We start from the raw sequence: 19,081 nt of genomic DNA, 5'->3' as shown, positions 1-19,081 counted from the left end.
CCTCTATGTGGTGGTGGTAAATTCCACGTGCTTTACAAACCTATGCGCTTTTCTGACAGCTGTCATCCGCCATCTTTGAGAACAGTGCTGCCCTCTATGTAGCGGTGGCAAATTCCAAGTGCTTTACAAACCTATGTGCTTTTCTGACAGCTGTCATCCGCCATCTTTGAGAACAGTGCTGCCCTCTATGTAGCGGTGGCAAATTCCAAGTGCTTTACAAACCTATGTGCTTTTCTGACAGCTGTCATCCGCCATCTTTAATCACCGTGCTGCCGGGTGACGGCAAATTCCACGTGCTCTTGTTTGGAAACAAAGCCATGTGCTTTTTTGACAGCTGTCATCCGCCATCTTTAATCACCGTGCTGCCCTCTATGTGGTGACGGCAAATTCTACGTGCTCTTGTTTGGAAACAAAGCCATGTGCTTTTTTGACAGCTGTCATCCGCCATCTTTAATCACCGTGCTGCCCTCTATGTGGTGACGGCAAATTCCACGTGCTTTACAAACCTATGTGCTTTTCTGACAGCCGTCATCCGCCATCTTTAAGCTGTAAATCCCTGATTCTCGTGTTAGAAGTTGTAAAACAGATTCTTAATCCGAGTTGTCAGGAAGGGCAACCGGTCGAAAACAATAGTGTATGACGTGAGAGGCTAGATACTGCTAGTTTTGCGTCAGGAAGGGTAACCCAACAAATTCATGCGATTTAAAAATCTTAGTCAGGAAGGGCATCCGGCGAGCATCTAGCTGTAAATCCTCTCCGATTCTCGACAGATTCTTAATCCGAGTTCTTTGACGTCAGGAAGGGCAACAGGTCGAAAACCATTGTGTATGAGGCTAGATACTGCCAGTTTTGCATCAGGAAGGGCGACTAGTCTTAAAACAAATTCTTGCGATTTAAAAATCTTAGTCAGGAAGGGCATCCGGCCGTAAAACAATAGTTCGTGATTTAAAATCTAAGAAGTGCATCTAGCTGTAAATCCCCGATTCCCGTGTTAGACGTTGTAAAACAGATTCTTAATCCGAGTTGTCAGGAAGGGCAACCGGTTGAAAACTATAGTGTATGAGGTTAGATACTGCTAGTTTTGCATCAGGAAGGACAACTCAACACATTCATGTGATTTAAACACATTTTTATTCCCAAGAGAATCGAACCCGAGACTACCGGGTGAGAGGCATGCATGCTTAAGGCTATAGATTTGTTCTACAGTCCTTGAAAGTATCGGCACAGTCATTCTGAGCGAGTTGTGTAGAATGCATGTGTTAGCTGAAATTGTACACGTATCTTCCGGCTCGACCTTGAACGAGGACACGGCGTTCTTGTAACTCGCGAACGTCTTCTTAGCTGAGTAGCATGTAAGCTCTTAAAACACGGTACTAATTAAGGTTGTAAAATATTCTGAAATAGTCCTCCTCTGTAGTGCAGTAGTTAGTGTAATTAGCTGCTACCCTCGGAGGTCCGAGTTCGATTCCTGGCTCTGCCACGGAATGTGTAGCATTTAGCCTATGTAAGTTCCTAACGTAAAATATCATGATTGTACGGAGAGGTTAAAACACACACAGTGCCTACTCCTATCGAAAGAACCTGCACGGTACCGGCATGTAGGCTTCTCCTGGTGAAGGAGCCTGCACATGGTTTAACGCCTCCTATCAACAGCCCTTACTTAATGCTGGCTTTTTTTGCACACCCCGCCTCACACCATAGTTTTACGACCGGCTGCCCTTCCTGACTAGGATTTTAAATCGCAGTATACGCGATAAATTTGTTGTAGCGGGTTTTATAACTAGATATCCCGGTACCGACACATAGCCTACTTCCACTGAAAAAGCCTGCACAAGGCTTATTGCCTCCATCCGACAAATGAATCACCGTCAAGTCTTGTACTCAAAAAATCATTTTCGAAGGAGTCTGCGCAAGGTTTAACGTCCTCACACCATAGTTTTATACGACCGGTTGCCCCTCCTGACTAGGATTTTAAATCGATATCCCGACATAGCCTACTCCTACTGAAGAAGCTAGCTTAACACCTCCATCCAACAAATGAATCACCCTCAAACACTCTTCAATCATTCTCGCTACTTCGGAAGATAGCGGGTTCGAACTGGAAGCCGTAAATGTTAGGCGAGGGACCTGTGCGATCGTCATAACATGATCTAGCTAGATGCCCTTCCCGACGGTATAAGTTGCCAGGATTTGAATCGCGTACCCCGACTAGAAGAAGCCTGCACATAGCTTAACGCCTCCATCCGACGAATGAATCACCCTCAACACTCTTCAATCATTCTCGCTACTTCGGAAGATAGCGGGTTCGAACTGGAAGCCGTAAATGTTAGGCGAGGGACCTGCGCGATCGTCATTGCATGATCTAGCCAGATGCCCTTCCCGACGGTATAAGTTGCCAGGATTTGAATCGCGTACCCCGACTAGAAGAAGCCTGCACATAGCTTAACGCCTCCATCCGACGAATGAATCACCCTCAACACTCTCCAATCATTCTCGCTACTTCGGGGATAGCGGGTTCGAACTAGAAGCCGTAAATGCTAGGCGAGGGGGCCTGCGCGATCGTCATTACATGATCTAGCTTTAGCTCAATACCTACAGGTAAGGAATACCGCGTATGTACCCTCGAGAAGTCGAGGATCACACGCTAACTTTCCAAGGCTCGAACTCTTAAATTCTGACACCTCGGCATCAACAGGAGGTTCGAATACGTCAGCCTGCGGGACTATAGGTGGGAGCTCTTGTTGCATTCGTTCCGACTGTACCCGCAGTTTGTCAGCGATTTTTTCACATCCGGTTGGTAACAAGCAGAATATTTAGCCGCTGCAGTCTGCGCGAAGTGCTCACAGTTCTCTGTATGCGTTTATTACGTACACACACACACATCTCCCGTCTGCAGTGAATATTATTCTTCAGCCTTTATCTTAAGGTAAGGTAGAACTGTTAGTTACTTTTTTTATTTGCAAAGCAACTTCTACGCTAGACATCTACATTCATATATGTTTGTTCTTTTTTAGGTACCGTTCGAAAGTACACAATTTTATTCATCCGAGTAACAGTCTGCAGCACGTGCATTTTTTTTAAAAAGGTATGTTTTCGAACTTTGAGTTGTAAAGATAACTAGGTTAGATGATGCATCCTACACTACATTCATATATGTTTCTTCTTTTTTTTTTTAGGTACGAGCAGAATATTATTATTCGAGTTTCAGGCTTGAACGCACGCATTTTATACATCCGAGTAACAGTTTGCAGCGCGAAGATTTTAAGGTATGTCTGACTTCTATTCGTTGAAACTTGGTTTCTTCTAAAACATCGTAACTTTAGTCTATTGATAAATAGTTGTTCTCTTTAATCCTCACGCGGGGTACGTACATAGCTATGTCTGCCCTCAACAGGTTGGAACTTGGTTTCTTCTAAAACATCATAACTTTAAGCAATTGATAAATAGTTGTTCTCTTCAACCCGCATACTATAGACGTGGTATAATTTCAAACACGTACACATAGCTATGTCTGACCTCAACGGGTTGAAACTTGGTTTCTTCTAAAACATCATAACTTTAGTCTATTGATAAATAGTTGTTCTCTTTAATCCTCGCGCTATAGACGTGGTATAATTTCAAACACGTACACATAGCTATGTCTGACCTCAACGGGTTGATACTTGGTTTCTTCTAAAACATCATAACTTTAGTCTATTGATAAATAGTTGTTCTCTTTAATCCTCGTGCTATAGACGTGGTATAATTTCAAACACGCGCACACATAGCTATGTCTATCCTCAACAGGCTGAAACTTGGTTTCTTCTAAAACATCGTAACTTTAGTCGTTCTCTTCAACCCGCATACTGTAGACGTGGTATAATTTCAAACAGGCGCACATAGCTATGTCTGCCCTCAACAGGCTGAAAATTGGTTTCTTCTAAAACATTGTAACTTTAGTTTATTGATAAATAGTTGTTCTTGCATACTATAGACGAGGTATAGCTATGTCTGACCTCAACGGGTTGGAAGCTGGTTTCTTCCGAACATCGTAACTTTAGTCTATTGATAAATAGTTGTTCTCTTCAATCATCATGCTATAGACGTGGTATAATTTCAAACACGTACACATAGCTATGTCTGACCTCAACGGGTTGATACTTGGTTTCTTCTAAAACATCATAACTTTAGTCTATTGATAAATAGTTGTTCTCTTTAATCCTCGTGCTATAGACGTGGTATAATTTCAAACACGCGCACACATAGCTATGTCTGCCCTCAACAGGCTGAAACTTGGTTTCTTCCGTAACTTTAGAGTATTGATAAATAGTTGTTCTCTTTAATCCTCACGCTATAGACGTGGTATAATTTCAAACACGTGTACATAGCTATGTCTACCCTCAACGGGCTGAAACTTGGTTTCTTCCGAACATCGTAACTTTAGTCTATTGATAAATAGTTGTTCTTGCATACTATAGACGAGGTATAGCTATGTCTGCCCTCAACGGGCTGAAACTTGGTTTCTTCCGTAACTTTAGAGTATTGATAAATAGTTGTTCTTGCATACTATAGACGAGGTATAGCTATGTCTGCCCTCAACGGGCTGAAACTTGGTTTCTTCCGTAACTTTAGAGTATTGATAAATAGTTGTTCTCCTCAATCCTCATACTATAGACGTGGTATAATTTCAAACACGTACACTTAGCTATGTCTATCCTCAACGGGCTGAAACTTGGTTTCTTCCGAACATCGTAACTTTAGTCGTTCTCTTCAATCCTCATGCTATAGACCTAACTCACAGCCATGTCCAACCTCTATACGCTGAAACTTGGTTTCTTCCGTAACTTTCACCTAATCTCTATCGGTCGTTCTCTTTTCAGATGTTCCCCTGCTGCGAGGAATGTAATGTAACGTTTGCAAGGCGTGATAACTTCATGCGCCATATGAAATCAAAACACCCTAGCATAACATCTGCTTTATGTAAAGTTTGTAGTGTGTATTTCGCTAACGTAGAGCGATATGAGGATCACTTAGCAGAGGTACATCAAATATCTACTCGCCCTCAGGTAGTAGTAGGGAAAAAGCGTGCAGCTACTGATGTAGCTGTAGAAAGTACTAGTAGTAAAAAACCTAGAAAAAATCATGAACAGATGCCCCCCCCTGCTGCGAGGAATGTAATGTAACGTTTGCAAGGCGTGATAACTTCATGCGCCATATGAAATCAAAACACCCTAGCATAACATCTGCTTTATGTAAAGTTTGTAGTGTGTATTTCGCTAACGTAGAGCGATATGAAGATCACTTAGCAGAGGTACATCAAATATCTACTTGCCCTCAGGTAGTAGTAGGGGAAAAGCGTGCAGCTACTGATGTAGCTGTAGAAAGTACTAGTAGTAAAAAACCTAGAAAAAATCATGAACTTCAAACTATTCACTGCGAGCACTGTAACACTGATGTACCATCTTCGCATTTTCAGGGGCACTTACGGAGTAATGCGCATAAAAATAATGCGTGTAGAAGTGGTAGTAACGCAAACATCGAGGAAATTAATACAGCATTTAAAAGTAGGATTGCTAGTTACCGAATTCGCACCAGTCAAAAGTTTCAGAGCACTTCAAACTTTTTAAATTGCGTTCAACCGGATGTACAACAGCTTCTTGCTAAATCTTTGTCCAATCATAGTTTATTTAAAGTTAATTTTGAACTTTTCGCCTTGTACATTAAAAGCACGGATGAATCCGAAATAACGGACATTAAATCATTTAATACGAAGAATTTTGTCATAAGTCAGTCGACTAATTTTGGTGATGTACTTAGGGATGTCTCTAACATTCTTTCAACTAAGAGCGAGGAATTTCAGGAAAAGGAATCAGGGTGGGCTTTAGTTGAAATAATGTATCTAGAAGTTAACATCAATAAGTACAATCCTATGCGTGGATCTTCGCACATTGAGCTGCCGACATGGATTCAGCAAAGAAAAGCTGTCGTAAACATCCGAAACAATGACGAAGCATGTTTTGCATGGGCGGTGATGTCAGCTTTAAATCCCGCGAAATCAGACGTAGCTAAGAGAACATCATCGTATCCACACTATTCAACGCAGCTAAATTTCGATAGTATAGAATTTCCTGTACAGTTAAAAGATATTAAGCGCTTTGAGGAACTAAATAACATTAGTATTAATGTATATGGTGTAGAGAAAAAGTCTGTAGTAGGTCCTCTGTATTATACATGTCATAAGAAGAGTACTCACGTTAATTTACTCTATATTGAAAACAGTGAGAATAGCCACTTTTGCTGGATTAAAAATCTGAGTAGACTTGTTGGCAGTCAGTTGTCAAAACGTAATGGTAAAAAGTGGCTATGTGATGGATGCTTGCAGTATTTTAAAACTGAAGATCAGTTAACGAAGCACTCCAAGAATGACTGCAATCATGTACGTACAGAGATACCTACTACAGGCAATAATGTTTTAAAATTTACAAATTTTCACAAGCAGATGTGGGTACCGTTCGTGATTTATGCAGACTTTGAAGCCATCCTCACGCCATGCAACACATGCTCACCTAATCCTGACAACTCTTTCACTAATACTACGCACATGCATGTCCCGTATAGCTTCGCGTATTACATCAAGTGTAGTTACGATAGTACGCTTAACAAGTTAGAGCTGTATCGAGGACATGATGCTGCTAAAGTATTTTTAGAAAGACTTGAAAGTGATGCAGTTCGTCTCGGTCGTATTCTGAATAGTAATATTCCTATGAAGCCACTCACCGACATTCAGTTAAATGATCATGAACGTGCTACAAAGTGTAGCATTTGTGATGGGGAATTTTCCGAAAATGACCCTAAAGTTTTTGATCATGATCATTTAACTGGTTTCTACAGATGTGCCGCTCATTATAGCTGTAATCTTAAGTATAGAGTTCCTAAATTCATCCCTGTAATTTTTCATAACTTATCTGGTTACGACTCTCATTTCATCATTTCACAATTTGGAGCTTCAGATGAAAAAGTAGATATAATCCCTCAGAATAAAGAGCGGTACATTGCGTTTGCAAAGTCTGTAAAAGTAGATGCTGAGCATTCTATAAAACTGAGATTCCTTGACTCGTTTCGCTTTATGGCGAGTAGCCTCGATAAACTTTCTAGTCATTTACAGCCTGACCAATTTACGGAAATTCGACGCGTTTTCCCCGAAGAAGCGCAGTTTAATTTACTTCGGCGTAAGGGTGTTTTTTGTTACGAATATATCGACTGCTTAGACCGCCTCGAAGAACGTGCCTTACCATCGAAACAATCCTTTTACAGCTCGCTGAATTCAGCAGATATTAGTGATGATGACTATTTACATGCACAACATATCTGGGAGCAGTTCCACATTCAAACGCTGGGTGAATACTCCGATTTATATTTAAAGACAGATGTACTTTTGTTAGCTGATGTTTTTGAAAATTTTCGCTGTGTTTGCATGAACACCTACAGCCTTGACCCATGTCAGTATTTTACTGCACCTGGGTTAAGTTGGGACGCGATGTTAAAATACACGCGTGTGAATTTGGAACTGCTAACCGATATCGATATGGTGCACTTTATAAAAGCATCCATTCGAGGCGGTCTGAGTCAGTGCAGCGGACGATATTCGAGGGCTAATAATAAGTACATGCCGAGTTTCGATTCTAGTCAGGAATCTCAGTATATCGTTTATCTGGATGCTAATAATCAGTATGGGTGGGCGATGAGTCAGCATCTACCGGTGAGTGGTTTCCGCTGGCTGACGCAGTGCGAAATTGATGCTTTACAGCTACACGCCCTAGGCGATGAAGCTGATAAAGGTTATTTCCTCGAAGTTGACTTACAGTATCCTAAAGAGTTACACACTTCTCATAATGACCTACCGTTCTGCCCTGAAAATATGAAGTCCCCGTACATTGCATCAACGACGAAAATGCTCATTGCTAATTTATGCGATAAATCTAAGTATATCATTCATTACCGAAATTTAAAACAGTGTTTGCAGCATGGTTTGAAGTTATCCAAAATTCATCGTGTACTAGAATTTAATCAGTCACCGTGGCTAAAGCCATATATCGATCTGAACAATAATTTAAGAACGAATGCGGTTAACGAGTTTGAAAAAGATTTCTACAAGCTCATGAATAACAGTGTGTTTGGTAAGACTATGGAGAATGTTGACAAACGCGTTGATGTAAAATTGATTACAAACTGGGATAATATTAAGAAAAGGTATGGTGCTAACTATTTAATAAGTAAACCAAATTTCCACAGCTGCACCATCATACATGAGAATTTAGTTATTATACAGATGAATCGTGTCAAGGTTAAGTATGACAAACCTACCTACGTCGGCTTTGCAGTACTTGAATTGGCTAAAACACTCATGTATGAATTCCATTACGATTATATGATGAAGAAGTACGCGCATAATGCGCAATTGCTCTACACAGATACCGATTCGTTTATTTATCAAATCAAAACTGATGACTATTACAATGATATAAAGCCTGACTTGGGTAGGTTTGATACAAGTAACTATCATGCAGATAATCAATATCATCTACCGCTAGTGAACAAAAAGGTTCTAGGTAAAATGAAAGATGAATGTGCTGGGAATATTATCGATTCATTTGTAGGTACTAAATCCAAGTCATATTGCATAAAACTCTTAAATGAATTACAAATAAAGAGATTGAAGGGGGTTAAAAAGAATGTCGTTCAGAATCAGCTAAGTTTTGAAAACTATAACAATTGCATTAAAAGTAATCCACCTGTTTTGCATAAGCAAATGTCTGTCATTAGAAGCAAGAAGCACCAGTTGTACACACATTTAATTAGTAAGGTAGCCCTTAATAGCGATGATTGTAAGCGGTTTGTCATTCCAAATTCTACCAACACGCTAGCCTGGGGGCATAGTAGTATTGATAAGTACTACTTTACATAAACATTATGCTAGAGGTGTGTGTACTTACGTTACGCTGTCTTACATCACAAAGAGGTACGCTGAGAGTGTAGTACGGCAAGTTTAAACTTGTACATTCAAGAATTGCATCGAGAAGTACGCAAACATCACTAGGGTAAAATGATTCGAGATAAAACTTGTACATACAAGATGTAAATAAATAATGTAGAATTGGCATATTCTTTTATTTTAGGTTAGGTATTACCTTCCTCCCACTCCTTATTTGCAAGATAGAGTTTTTGTTTATTACTCATAGAAGAAGAAAGAAGGTGATGAGCAGTTTCGTAAGTATAGTATCGTCTTGTTCGGTAAGTATCTCGAGAGCAGAATTTTTTTTGTCAAAAAAGCACATAGGTTTGTAAAGCACTTGGAATTTGCCACCGCTACATAGAGGGCACCACTGTTCTCAAAGATGGCGGATGACAGCTGTCAGAAAAGCGCATAGGTTTGTAAAGCACGTGGAATTTACCACCACCACATAGAGGGCAGCACTGTTCTCAAAGATGGCGGATGACGGCTGTCAGAAAAGCGCATAGGTTTGTAAAGCACTTGGAATTTGCCACCGCTACATAGAGGGCAGCACTGTTCTCAAAGATGGCGGATGACAGCTGTCAGAAAAGCGCATAGGTTTGTAAAGCACGTGGAATTTACCACCACCACATAGAGTGCAGCACTGTTCTCAAAGATGGCGGATGACAGCTGACGAAATTGCCCGCAGCACAGTGCTCAAAGATGGCGAATGACAGCTGTCAAAAAAGCACGTGGCTTTGTTTCCCAACAAGAGCACATAGATTTTTTCAAATTGCCGCCACCACATAGAGTGCAGCACTGTGCTCTGTTGATTAAAGATGGTGGATGACGGCTGTCAAAAAGGCGGGTGATAGGTGATGAAATTGCCCGCAGCACGGTGCTCAAAGATGGCGGATGACAGCTGTCAAAAAAGCACGTGGCTATGTTTACCAAACAAGAGCACGTGGAATTTACCGCCACCACATAGAGGGCAGCACTATACTCTGTTGATTAAAGATGGTGGGTAGTAGCTGTCAGAAAAGCACGTGAGTTTGTTTCCAAACAAGAGCACGTCGAATTTGCCGCCACCACATAGAGGGCAGCACGGTGCTCTCTTGATTAAAGATGGCTGCTGTCACGTGGAATTGTCTGCCACCACAGGTATCTAGCTAAAGAGGGCAGCACTGAGGTTTGCGATGCAAGATGGCTACTGTCAAAAAAGCATTTTTCAAATTATCCGCCACCACAAAGAGGGCAGCACTGTGCTCTATAGATTAAAGATGGCGGATGACAGCTGCACGTGGCTTTGTTTACCTCGCGCTAGTTAGGTTAAGTTGGTAGCACTAAGGTTTAGACCCGTCAAGATGGCAGCACTGCCGATGACAGGTGACGAATTTTGCAGCTACTGCGATATAGAGGGCAGCACAGTGCTTTGTAGTTTAAAGATGGCGGATGACAGCTGTCAAAGGTAAGTAGCTAAAGAGGGCAGCACTATGCTCTCTGGATTAAAGATGGCGGATGACAGCTGTCAAAAAAAGCACGTGGCTTTGTTTACCTCATGCTAGTTAGGTTAAGTTGGTACCACTAAGGTTTAGGCCCGTCAAGATGGCAGTACTGAGGTTAGCGATGCGTTGTTGTCTGTCAAAAAGCACGTGGCTTTGTTTACAAATCTGTCAAAAAGCACGTGGCTGTCAAAAAGCACGTGGCTTTGTTTACCTCGCGCTAGTTAGGTTAAGTTGGCACTACTGAGGTTTAGGCCCGTCAAGATGGCAGTACTGAGGTTAGCGATGCGTTGTTGTCTGTCAAAAAGCACGTGGCTGTCAAAAAACACGTGGCTTTGTTTACCTCACGCTAGTTAGGTTAAGTTGGTACTAGTGAGGTTTAGGCCCGTCAAGATGGCAGCAGTGAGGTTAGCGATGCGTTGTTGTCGATGACAGCTGTCAAAAAGCACGTGGCTTTGTTTACAAATTCAAATCTCGCGCCAAAATTCAAATTTCCCGCCAAAATTCTAATTTCCCGCGGGCGGCGGCGGCGGAGGCGGCGGCGGAGGAGGAGGCGGGCGGAGGCGTGCGGCGGCGGAGGTGCCGCAGAACTCTCCCATTATACTACTCCCGTACGACATGGAGAGCCGAATAGCCTTTCTTTTATCCTCTCGAAATGGTACACTAATAAGAACTGAACGAAATGAAATTACAATGTCAGTTAGCACTCGCTTCTGGAAAGTCAATATTGAATGTTTGGAGAGCATACGTTGGAAACGAACGGGTTTAAACGTCAAACCCAGAAGGCAATTCTTTGTTTTATTTCTTTGTGAATGTGTATTTGTTTTAGCTATGGGACTCTAATTGCTGTAGGAAGTAGTAGTAAGTTTTTGTTACAATTTGTTTTATGTCACAGCGACACAGATAGGTCTTATGGCGACGATGGGATAGGAAAGGCCTAGGAGTGGGAAGGAAGCGGCCGTTATCTTAATTAAGGTATAGCCCCAGCATCTTCCTGGTGTGAAAATGTTAAACCACGGAAAACCATCTTCAGGGATGCTGACAGTGGGGTTTGAACCCGAATGTAAGATCAAAGCTGCGCGCCCCTAACCGCACGGCCAACCCGTTCGGTCATTCAAGATTTACTAGCATACTAAGAAATACGCTTTTAGGGCAATATCCTGTACTCCACATTAAAGGGACGTTAAAGGGCCGCTTCCGTCCTACTCCTAGCCCTTTCGTATCCCATCATCGCCATAAGACCTATCTGTGTCGTTCTCATAGGTACAAACTCCATTTCGGCAAGGTGTACAGTATGTGACAAAACAAACAGTAATTAAATAATTATATGAAAATTTTTTAAATATTGGTTTTACGTCCCTCGAAAAACTTTTACGATTTTCGGGCAGCGCCGAGGTGCCGGAATATTGACGGAGTACAAGTTGAAAATAAAAAAATCCAAAACAAAAGTGATGGAGTGCAGTTGAATGAAGTCGGGAAACATTTGCAGTTGAGTGAAGTCAGGAAACATTAGACCAGGGCCTCTCAGGGTGCATGCACCAGTGCATTGCACTGTGCACGGTGCAAAAGACGACTTCGCTTGGTTGACCAGAGTGCAGACCCCCACTCCTCGATTTGGAGCAATAGCACTGTCTCTCTCTTTCCCCACGCGTGTCTTGCTCGCTCCGCCTGTCTCCCTCTTCCTCACTTGCTCCGTAGCGCTCCAAATCCGAGCCGAGTTGAGCCGAGCTTAGCCGAGTAGCCCAGCGACGAAGCGTTGGTCCGAGCCGAGCCGAGTGAGACCTATGCACCGTGCACAGGAACTCTGCGCCTCAGTTTGCACGCGTGAGATTTTGGGCGTTTGAGATGCCCTGCATTAGACTAAGAAATGAAGTCTTAAAGGAAGTAGATGCATATTAATACTTGGGTAGTAGAATAACTAACAATGGATGAAGTAAGGAGGACATAAAATGCAGCCTAGCACAAGCAAGGAATGCCTTTCTTAGGAATAGAAATCTGCTCACTTCGAACATTGATATGGGATTAAGAAAGATGTCTTTGAACACTTTTGTCTGGAGCGTTGCATTGTACGGAAATGAAACATGGGCAATAACTAGCTCAGAAAGAAAGAGAATAGAAGCTCTTGAAATGTGGTGTTACAGCAGAACGTTGATGGTGAGATGGTATATCGAATCACGAGTGGAGAGAAAGAGAATGAAATTGGTGAGAGGATAAAGATTTGGCGAAATTCGACCAGAAGATGAGATAGAATGATAGGACACTTATTAAGACACACAGGACTTGTTCACTTAGTTTTTGAAAGGAGTTTTGGCGGTAAAAACGGCAGTAGATGTAGGAGTTACGTAGATATGAAAAAGGTTAGCACATGATAGGGTGGCATGGAGAGCTGCGTAAAAACCAATCTATTGACTGATGACTCAAACAACTACAATAAATCTACCAACAAAATGCTCGCGTATTTGAGCATCTTCAAATATCACCGGGCTGAGCCAGAATCGAAACTGCTAACTTGGGTTGAGAAGGCCGTAGTAACTACTCATCCTGACCGTGCTGAAATAACAAACATGCTCAGCCTTAGGGTACGTCATTATAAGATGTGAAGTGACGACAGCAACACGTATCTAACTGCGTCGGTACAGCACGTGTTTAGAATGTGCACCCTCAAGTTTCAAGGAGTGTTCATACCGGTCCTGTAGATTGTTGAACATGTTGATGAACACAGCTTGGCGCAAGGTTTCCAAAGTAACTGTATCTTTTATCTTAATTTTCGAACACTTCTATAGACCAAGTAGTTAGTAAACGTCCTTCTGAGTGATCCGCGGGGCGTAGTCATGTAGGTAGTGTGGGAAGTCTGCTTAGCGCGCTCTCTCTTCCCGGTTCGTTACCTCTTAACTCGCTTGTTGATACGTTGTGTGTAGACGCAGACTGGGCAGCGAGAGGAGTGGGAGACGAGACAGCCCTCTTAGATTGCCCCTCCCCACATGCGTGGCCGATTCCCACGCAGAACGTTTACAAAGTATTTGGGCTATAAGTGAATCGTCTGACTGAAAAAAAAAAAAAAAGAGATTCTTTCAGCATATGTGGGCATCTGGGGGTGTGAAATCTCCGAAGTGGGAAGGCTGCGGGTATTCCGTTCCACGGGAAACTAAGCGATTTCCAAAGTGTTGTTGCAGAAGGAGAAGTGACCTCCTCGCGATGTGAGCTGTAGTTCTATCTTTCTGCATCCATTGTCGTTGCAGTGGCAAGTTTCTGGCTACATTCAGTATTGTTTGCTGTTCACAACATGGTTGTAATTTTAATACTCTTTATTTTCCCCCATACTGTGTTTTATTATGAAAAGGAGACAACACAATATTTTCGCAAAGTTTGTCGAAAAGACGTAAGGGTAGATAGGACGTGATTATTTACAAAAGAAAAATATAAAAAAGGATGGAAACTTGTTTAAATCACAGCGCCATTTGTACCTACCACCCCCTGCGGGTGGGGGACGCACATTTAGAATAAACCCGCGGTATCCCCTGCCTGTCGTAAGAGGCGACTAAAAGGGGCCCAAGGGGCTCTCAACTTGGGGGAGTGTGGATTGGCGACCACGGGGCCATTAGCTGAGTCTTGGCATTGCTTCCGCTTACTTGTGCCAGGCTCCTCACTTTCGTCTATCCTGTCCGACCTCCCTTGGTCAACTCTTGCTCTTTTCCGACCCCGACGGTATTAGAGCATTCGAGGCCTAGGGAGTCTTTCATTTTCACGCCCCTCGTGGCCCTTGCCTTTCATCGTCCGTTACTTCATTTCTCGAAGTGACGGATCCCTTCTTCCTTCTTTTTTTCTCTCTCTCTACCCCCTGTGGGTGGGGGACGCAGACGAAAAATACACCCACGGTATCCCCTGCCTGTCGTGAGAGGCGACTAAAAGGGGCGACCAAGGGATGATTGAATTAGAACCATGAAACAACTTTTGATTCGTACCATCACGCGGGGAACACCATGGGTTTCCTGAACTTGCGAGTAGTACCACTATATTAGGTACGGAATAGGTTTGTGATTTGTAGCAGCAGAGAGTGGTTCACTGTGGGTTTCCAGTATCCGTGAGTCGTACCCACGTGAGCAACACACGGGTCTGGGCGTTGCCTGCGCTTAGTACGCACTATGTGAGGAACACCACGGGATTACCCTCGCCCGTGATTAGTACACCGAAGTGAGGAACACCATCGGTTTGTGTTGCCTATGTGGTGCGCCATTATGTGAGAAAGACCATAGGTCTGCGTTACCTGTACGATGTCCAACACTTGTGAGTAGTACCATCATATGTGGAACACCGTGAGTCTACGCTACTTTTGATTAGTACCGCAACATGACAAATACCATGGTTCTACTTTACTAGCGATAAGTATTATTATGAGAGGCCGTTGACCTGGATTTTGGACCCCTTTAGACAACAAGCATCATCATCATCAGGATTGTGTTTTAGAAGTGGTCCCTTGGTTGGTAATGCTGTTTCTTTATGGTAGTTTTTGGGTAGGATCCACTGATTGTTTTTGGGTTCATGTCCATCCCTTCATTCTTCATGCTCTTTTTTTTATTTTGGTCAGTGGATGATTTAAAACTTTTGTTTTGTCATTTCATTTCGTACCATCAGAGGCCAATGACCTAGATGTTAGGCCCCTTAAAACAACAAGCATCATAATAGAAAGCGACTTTCAACCTATTAAGGTCGTGTTACGTACATTTAGTACGTGTTGAAGAGATGTTAAGTACAGAACAAAAATGGCCTACCAGACACCAGTGGGATCCGAACCCACAACCTCCCGATTTCGCGTCGGTTGCTCTACCAATTGAGCTATGGTGGTCTAGGCCTTCTTTGTTCTGTTGGAAATGATCTAAGCTACAGGTCTGGTACTACTACCATCACACTGTAGAGTGCGTTTAAGTTGTGGGTTGTGGGTTCGGATCCCACTGGTGTCTGGTTGGCCATTTTTGTTCTGTACTTAACATCTCTTCAACACGTACTAAATGTACGTAACACGACCTAATAGGTTGAAAGTCGCTTTCGATTACAATGTGGTCGTGAAAATTCAACAAGCATCATCATCAGCAGCATGTACCTACTGTATATACAAGGCAGAGTTCTGGCACACGGTAATAGAGCAAGGAAGGTGATGACAAAGATTTGTTGCCTGGACACCACGGTGTCTGTTTCCGTTCGCTCGACCGGATCAGGAATGGCATGAAGACCCATCTAGCGGCGAAGATAGGCATTTTGCCGCCTGCGGAAGCCTGTCGCACTCCTCTAACCGAATGATTAAGACAGTTGAAATGAAATGATATTGGAGAGTGTTGCTGAAATGACAGATGACATGGAAACTCGGAGTACTCGGAGAAAAACCTGTCCCGCCTCCGCTTTACCCAGCACAAATCTCACATGGAGTGACCGAGATTTGGACCACGGAACCCAGCGGTGAGAGGCCGGCGCGCTGTCGCCTGAGCCACGGAGGTTCTAGCCCAAACACAAATGCTTAAGAAATGCATTTGAAATATTAAATCACGCCAAGCGGGACCCTCAACATCAAATTCAGATTGAAAAAAGAAATTTTGTCCAAGGTGGTGTACGATGTTGGTTTAACATAAATATGCGAGAGATTTTCTTGAAAAAATGCACGGTTAAGAAAGTTCTTATATAGTCCACTCTAAGACATTTCCTTGCTATCATAATGCTTCGAACCAGATAAGAGACGCAGTACAAAACCAAAACATATGAAAACGAAACGACAGATGTTTGTGGTAGAATCGTAATAAATGTTACTGTGGAGTTTTTGATGCGTGATCGTGCTTGTAAGAGAACGTTATTGACAAGTGCAGTAGGAGAAAAAGTATCTACCTTTACATTCTTTTTCATGGCCGTGTAGTATGGGCTTCGGCTCCTGTAAACTTTCTGGATATTTCGATCCTTCCTTTCGAATGTGGCTTCCCTATCTTATAAGGATAGTGATGTTAATAGCTTCTTAAGCATTTGAAAGTAGGCAGTATATCCTGCTTCAAGTATTAGAGGTGTGTAATACTAAACTGAATGTAATTCCCTGGTCCGTAAAAGGGCGTTTGCAATGTATAAATTGTAACTTGTCATACGGATTCAAGACCCTTCTTGTTGTAAAATTTACTGTATTTTAAATTGAGGATTCGATTCCCCTCGTTCGAACTTTGTACTAGAAACTACGACTTCTTCCTTTCTTTTATGTAAGGTTCTGCATTACCCTCTGTCGAAGGACTAAATTTATAAAGACTAGTGCCTCTCTATCCTCATTAATGTTAAGGAGTTGTACATTTGTGAGACTAAGTCTCGTGTGAAAATGGTAGTCCTATTCCCCGATTGTAAATGACTAACCTGTACTTCTTGTTCATGTTTACATCCTGTTACATCTTTGTAGGTCTACTTGTTTTTTGAAAATATCACCCTATTAAAAATAAAGACATTTTCAGCAGATGTTGCTATCAAATCTTAAACATTGGTTCATGCTTTGTCCAGCCATTCAACCCTCAAGCTTCGTTCTCTCTGTAGTGTACTAAAAACACGGTAACACTATGATTGAAATCTTGTCTGAAAATGCCATGCATCTCTATTTTGTGTTCTGCTGTGCTTGAAATGATTATAATCGAAAGCACGCCCTTCCTCTTTCCTTTCTGCAAACCAGTATAACTGAGTGTCCGACTCCATGGCTAAATGGTTAGCGTGCTGGCCTTTGGTCACAGGGGTCTTGGGTTCGATTCCAGACAGGGTCGGGAATTTTAATCATAATTGATTAATTTCGCTGACACGGGGCCTGGGTGTATGTGTCGTCTTCATCATAATTTCATATTCATCACGACGCGCAGGTCACCTACGGGAGTCAAATCAAAAGACCTGATCTGGCGAGCCGAACTTGTCCTCGGACACTCCCGGCACTAAAATCCATACAACATTTCATTTATTTCAGCATAGCTGAGGGGCCTGTATGCTCCTAACTTCATGTGTTTTGGCTACCAATATATTTTTCTTTACGTCGCACTGACAAAGATCGGTTTTATGACGACGATGAGACAGAAAAGGGCTAGGAGTGGGAAGGAAGCGACCGTGGCCTTGATTAAGGTACAACCCAAGTAGTTTTACCAGATCGTAAAAGAACTCATACGGGACAATATTTCCGGAAAGTCAATGTTTCCAAAAACCGTAAAAGTGTTCCGTTTAACTTAAGAATATAACATTTTTGTAAATAGGTAGACAAAAAAATATTTATATAGATTTAGGGATCCAAGTCGTCCCTCACACCTAATTAATTTACAATATACATGTTTAACATATAATAATAATAATAATAATAATAATAATAATAATAATAATAATAATAATAATAATAATAATAATAATAATAATAATAATAATAATAGATTCCATCATGCCAGTAACAAAAAAAATTATGGAGATTTAGGGATCCAAGTCGCCACTCACACTTAATTAATTTACAATATAAATGATTGCCATCTAATAATAATAATAATAATAATAATAATAATAATAATAATAATAATAATAATAATAATAATAAATTCCATCATGCCAGTAAGCTGAAGACAGGGGAGAGATCGATTTTAATCTCAGTAGTACAACTAAGGTATTTAGCCTTTGAGGTTGCTTCAACATATTTTCTGGCTTCTCTTTTACCCTCTTTCTTTATCCGGGATTGGGACCGGCAGCAGCAAATGTTGAGCTACTTAAACCACGCAACAGCTACTGCAGGCTTTGGTGAACAAGCATCATTTTGCTGCAAAACCCAAGATGAAAACCACCTCTGCATGAACGGAAGAAGAAACACGGCGAGAGTATGAAGAGTTTCTGGGACGAGAAGAAAGCAAATTCATCTTCTAAATAGGTCCAGTCGCGATTCTTAGTTGGGCACAAAGTTGTGAAATAATAATAATAATAATAATAATAATAATAATAATAATAATAATAATAATAATAATAATAATAATAATAATAATAATAATAATAATAATTGTCTAACACCCCTTCAAATGCTTTCAATTTCAAGAGACGCCAGGCAGAGGATTTTTTCCCCGAAGTTTTCTAACGTGCTGGAAGCTACTGGCACCTTGCTGCCTACTTTAAATACCAGATTATAGAAAATATTGTGGATTTTAATATTAACAGTAAAATATTACTGTACAGCTAGAACAAATGTAAACCATATTATCTATATACGTCCATGTAGGCTACTTTCAAAAATTAAATTCTTTATGATGGTCAGAGTCCTCACCTGTTACGGTGAGAGTCACCTGGACGGTCTCTTCGCCGGCAGAGTTATTGACCCAGCAGAGGTACTTGCCGCGATCCTCCAGTCGTACCTTCGATATCCTCAGCAACCCGGCCGCTATTACACTAACCCGCTCACCGACCGTCACGGCTAGCAGCTGCTCCCGATCCTCTCGGAACCACCTGAGAAATGTAAATACACAACATCAGTTTATATTAATAGGTAGTGATAATGAGAACTTCCTCTTCTCCGAGAACTGAAAGAAAGAAGAATTAACACGCACAGATCTCTGCACATGGTTATAAGGATTTTTAGGGGTTGTAGTAA

The 19,081-nt window shown here is 41.8% G+C and overlaps 1 protein-coding gene across 1 annotated transcript in view; it reads right to left on the bottom strand.

Moving 5' to 3' along the window:
* The window catches only part of Dscam4 (Down syndrome cell adhesion molecule 4), a 779,777-nt gene that overhangs the window by 284,089 nt on the left and 476,607 nt on the right, over positions 1 to 19,081 (bottom strand). Inside the window, exon 7 of the mRNA XM_068227782.1 lies at positions 18,758 to 18,936. Within this exon, the coding sequence (XP_068083883.1) occupies positions 18,758 to 18,936 (179 nt within the window). The remainder of the gene's footprint in view (positions 1 to 18,757; positions 18,937 to 19,081) is intronic.

This window comes from Anabrus simplex, chromosome 5, assembly GCF_040414725.1.
Source record: "Anabrus simplex isolate iqAnaSimp1 chromosome 5, ASM4041472v1, whole genome shotgun sequence".
Taxonomy (NCBI): Eukaryota; Metazoa; Arthropoda; class Insecta; order Orthoptera; family Tettigoniidae; genus Anabrus; species Anabrus simplex.
Note: the sequence above shows the minus strand (reverse complement) of the source record. Positions and strands in the feature narration are given on the sequence as shown.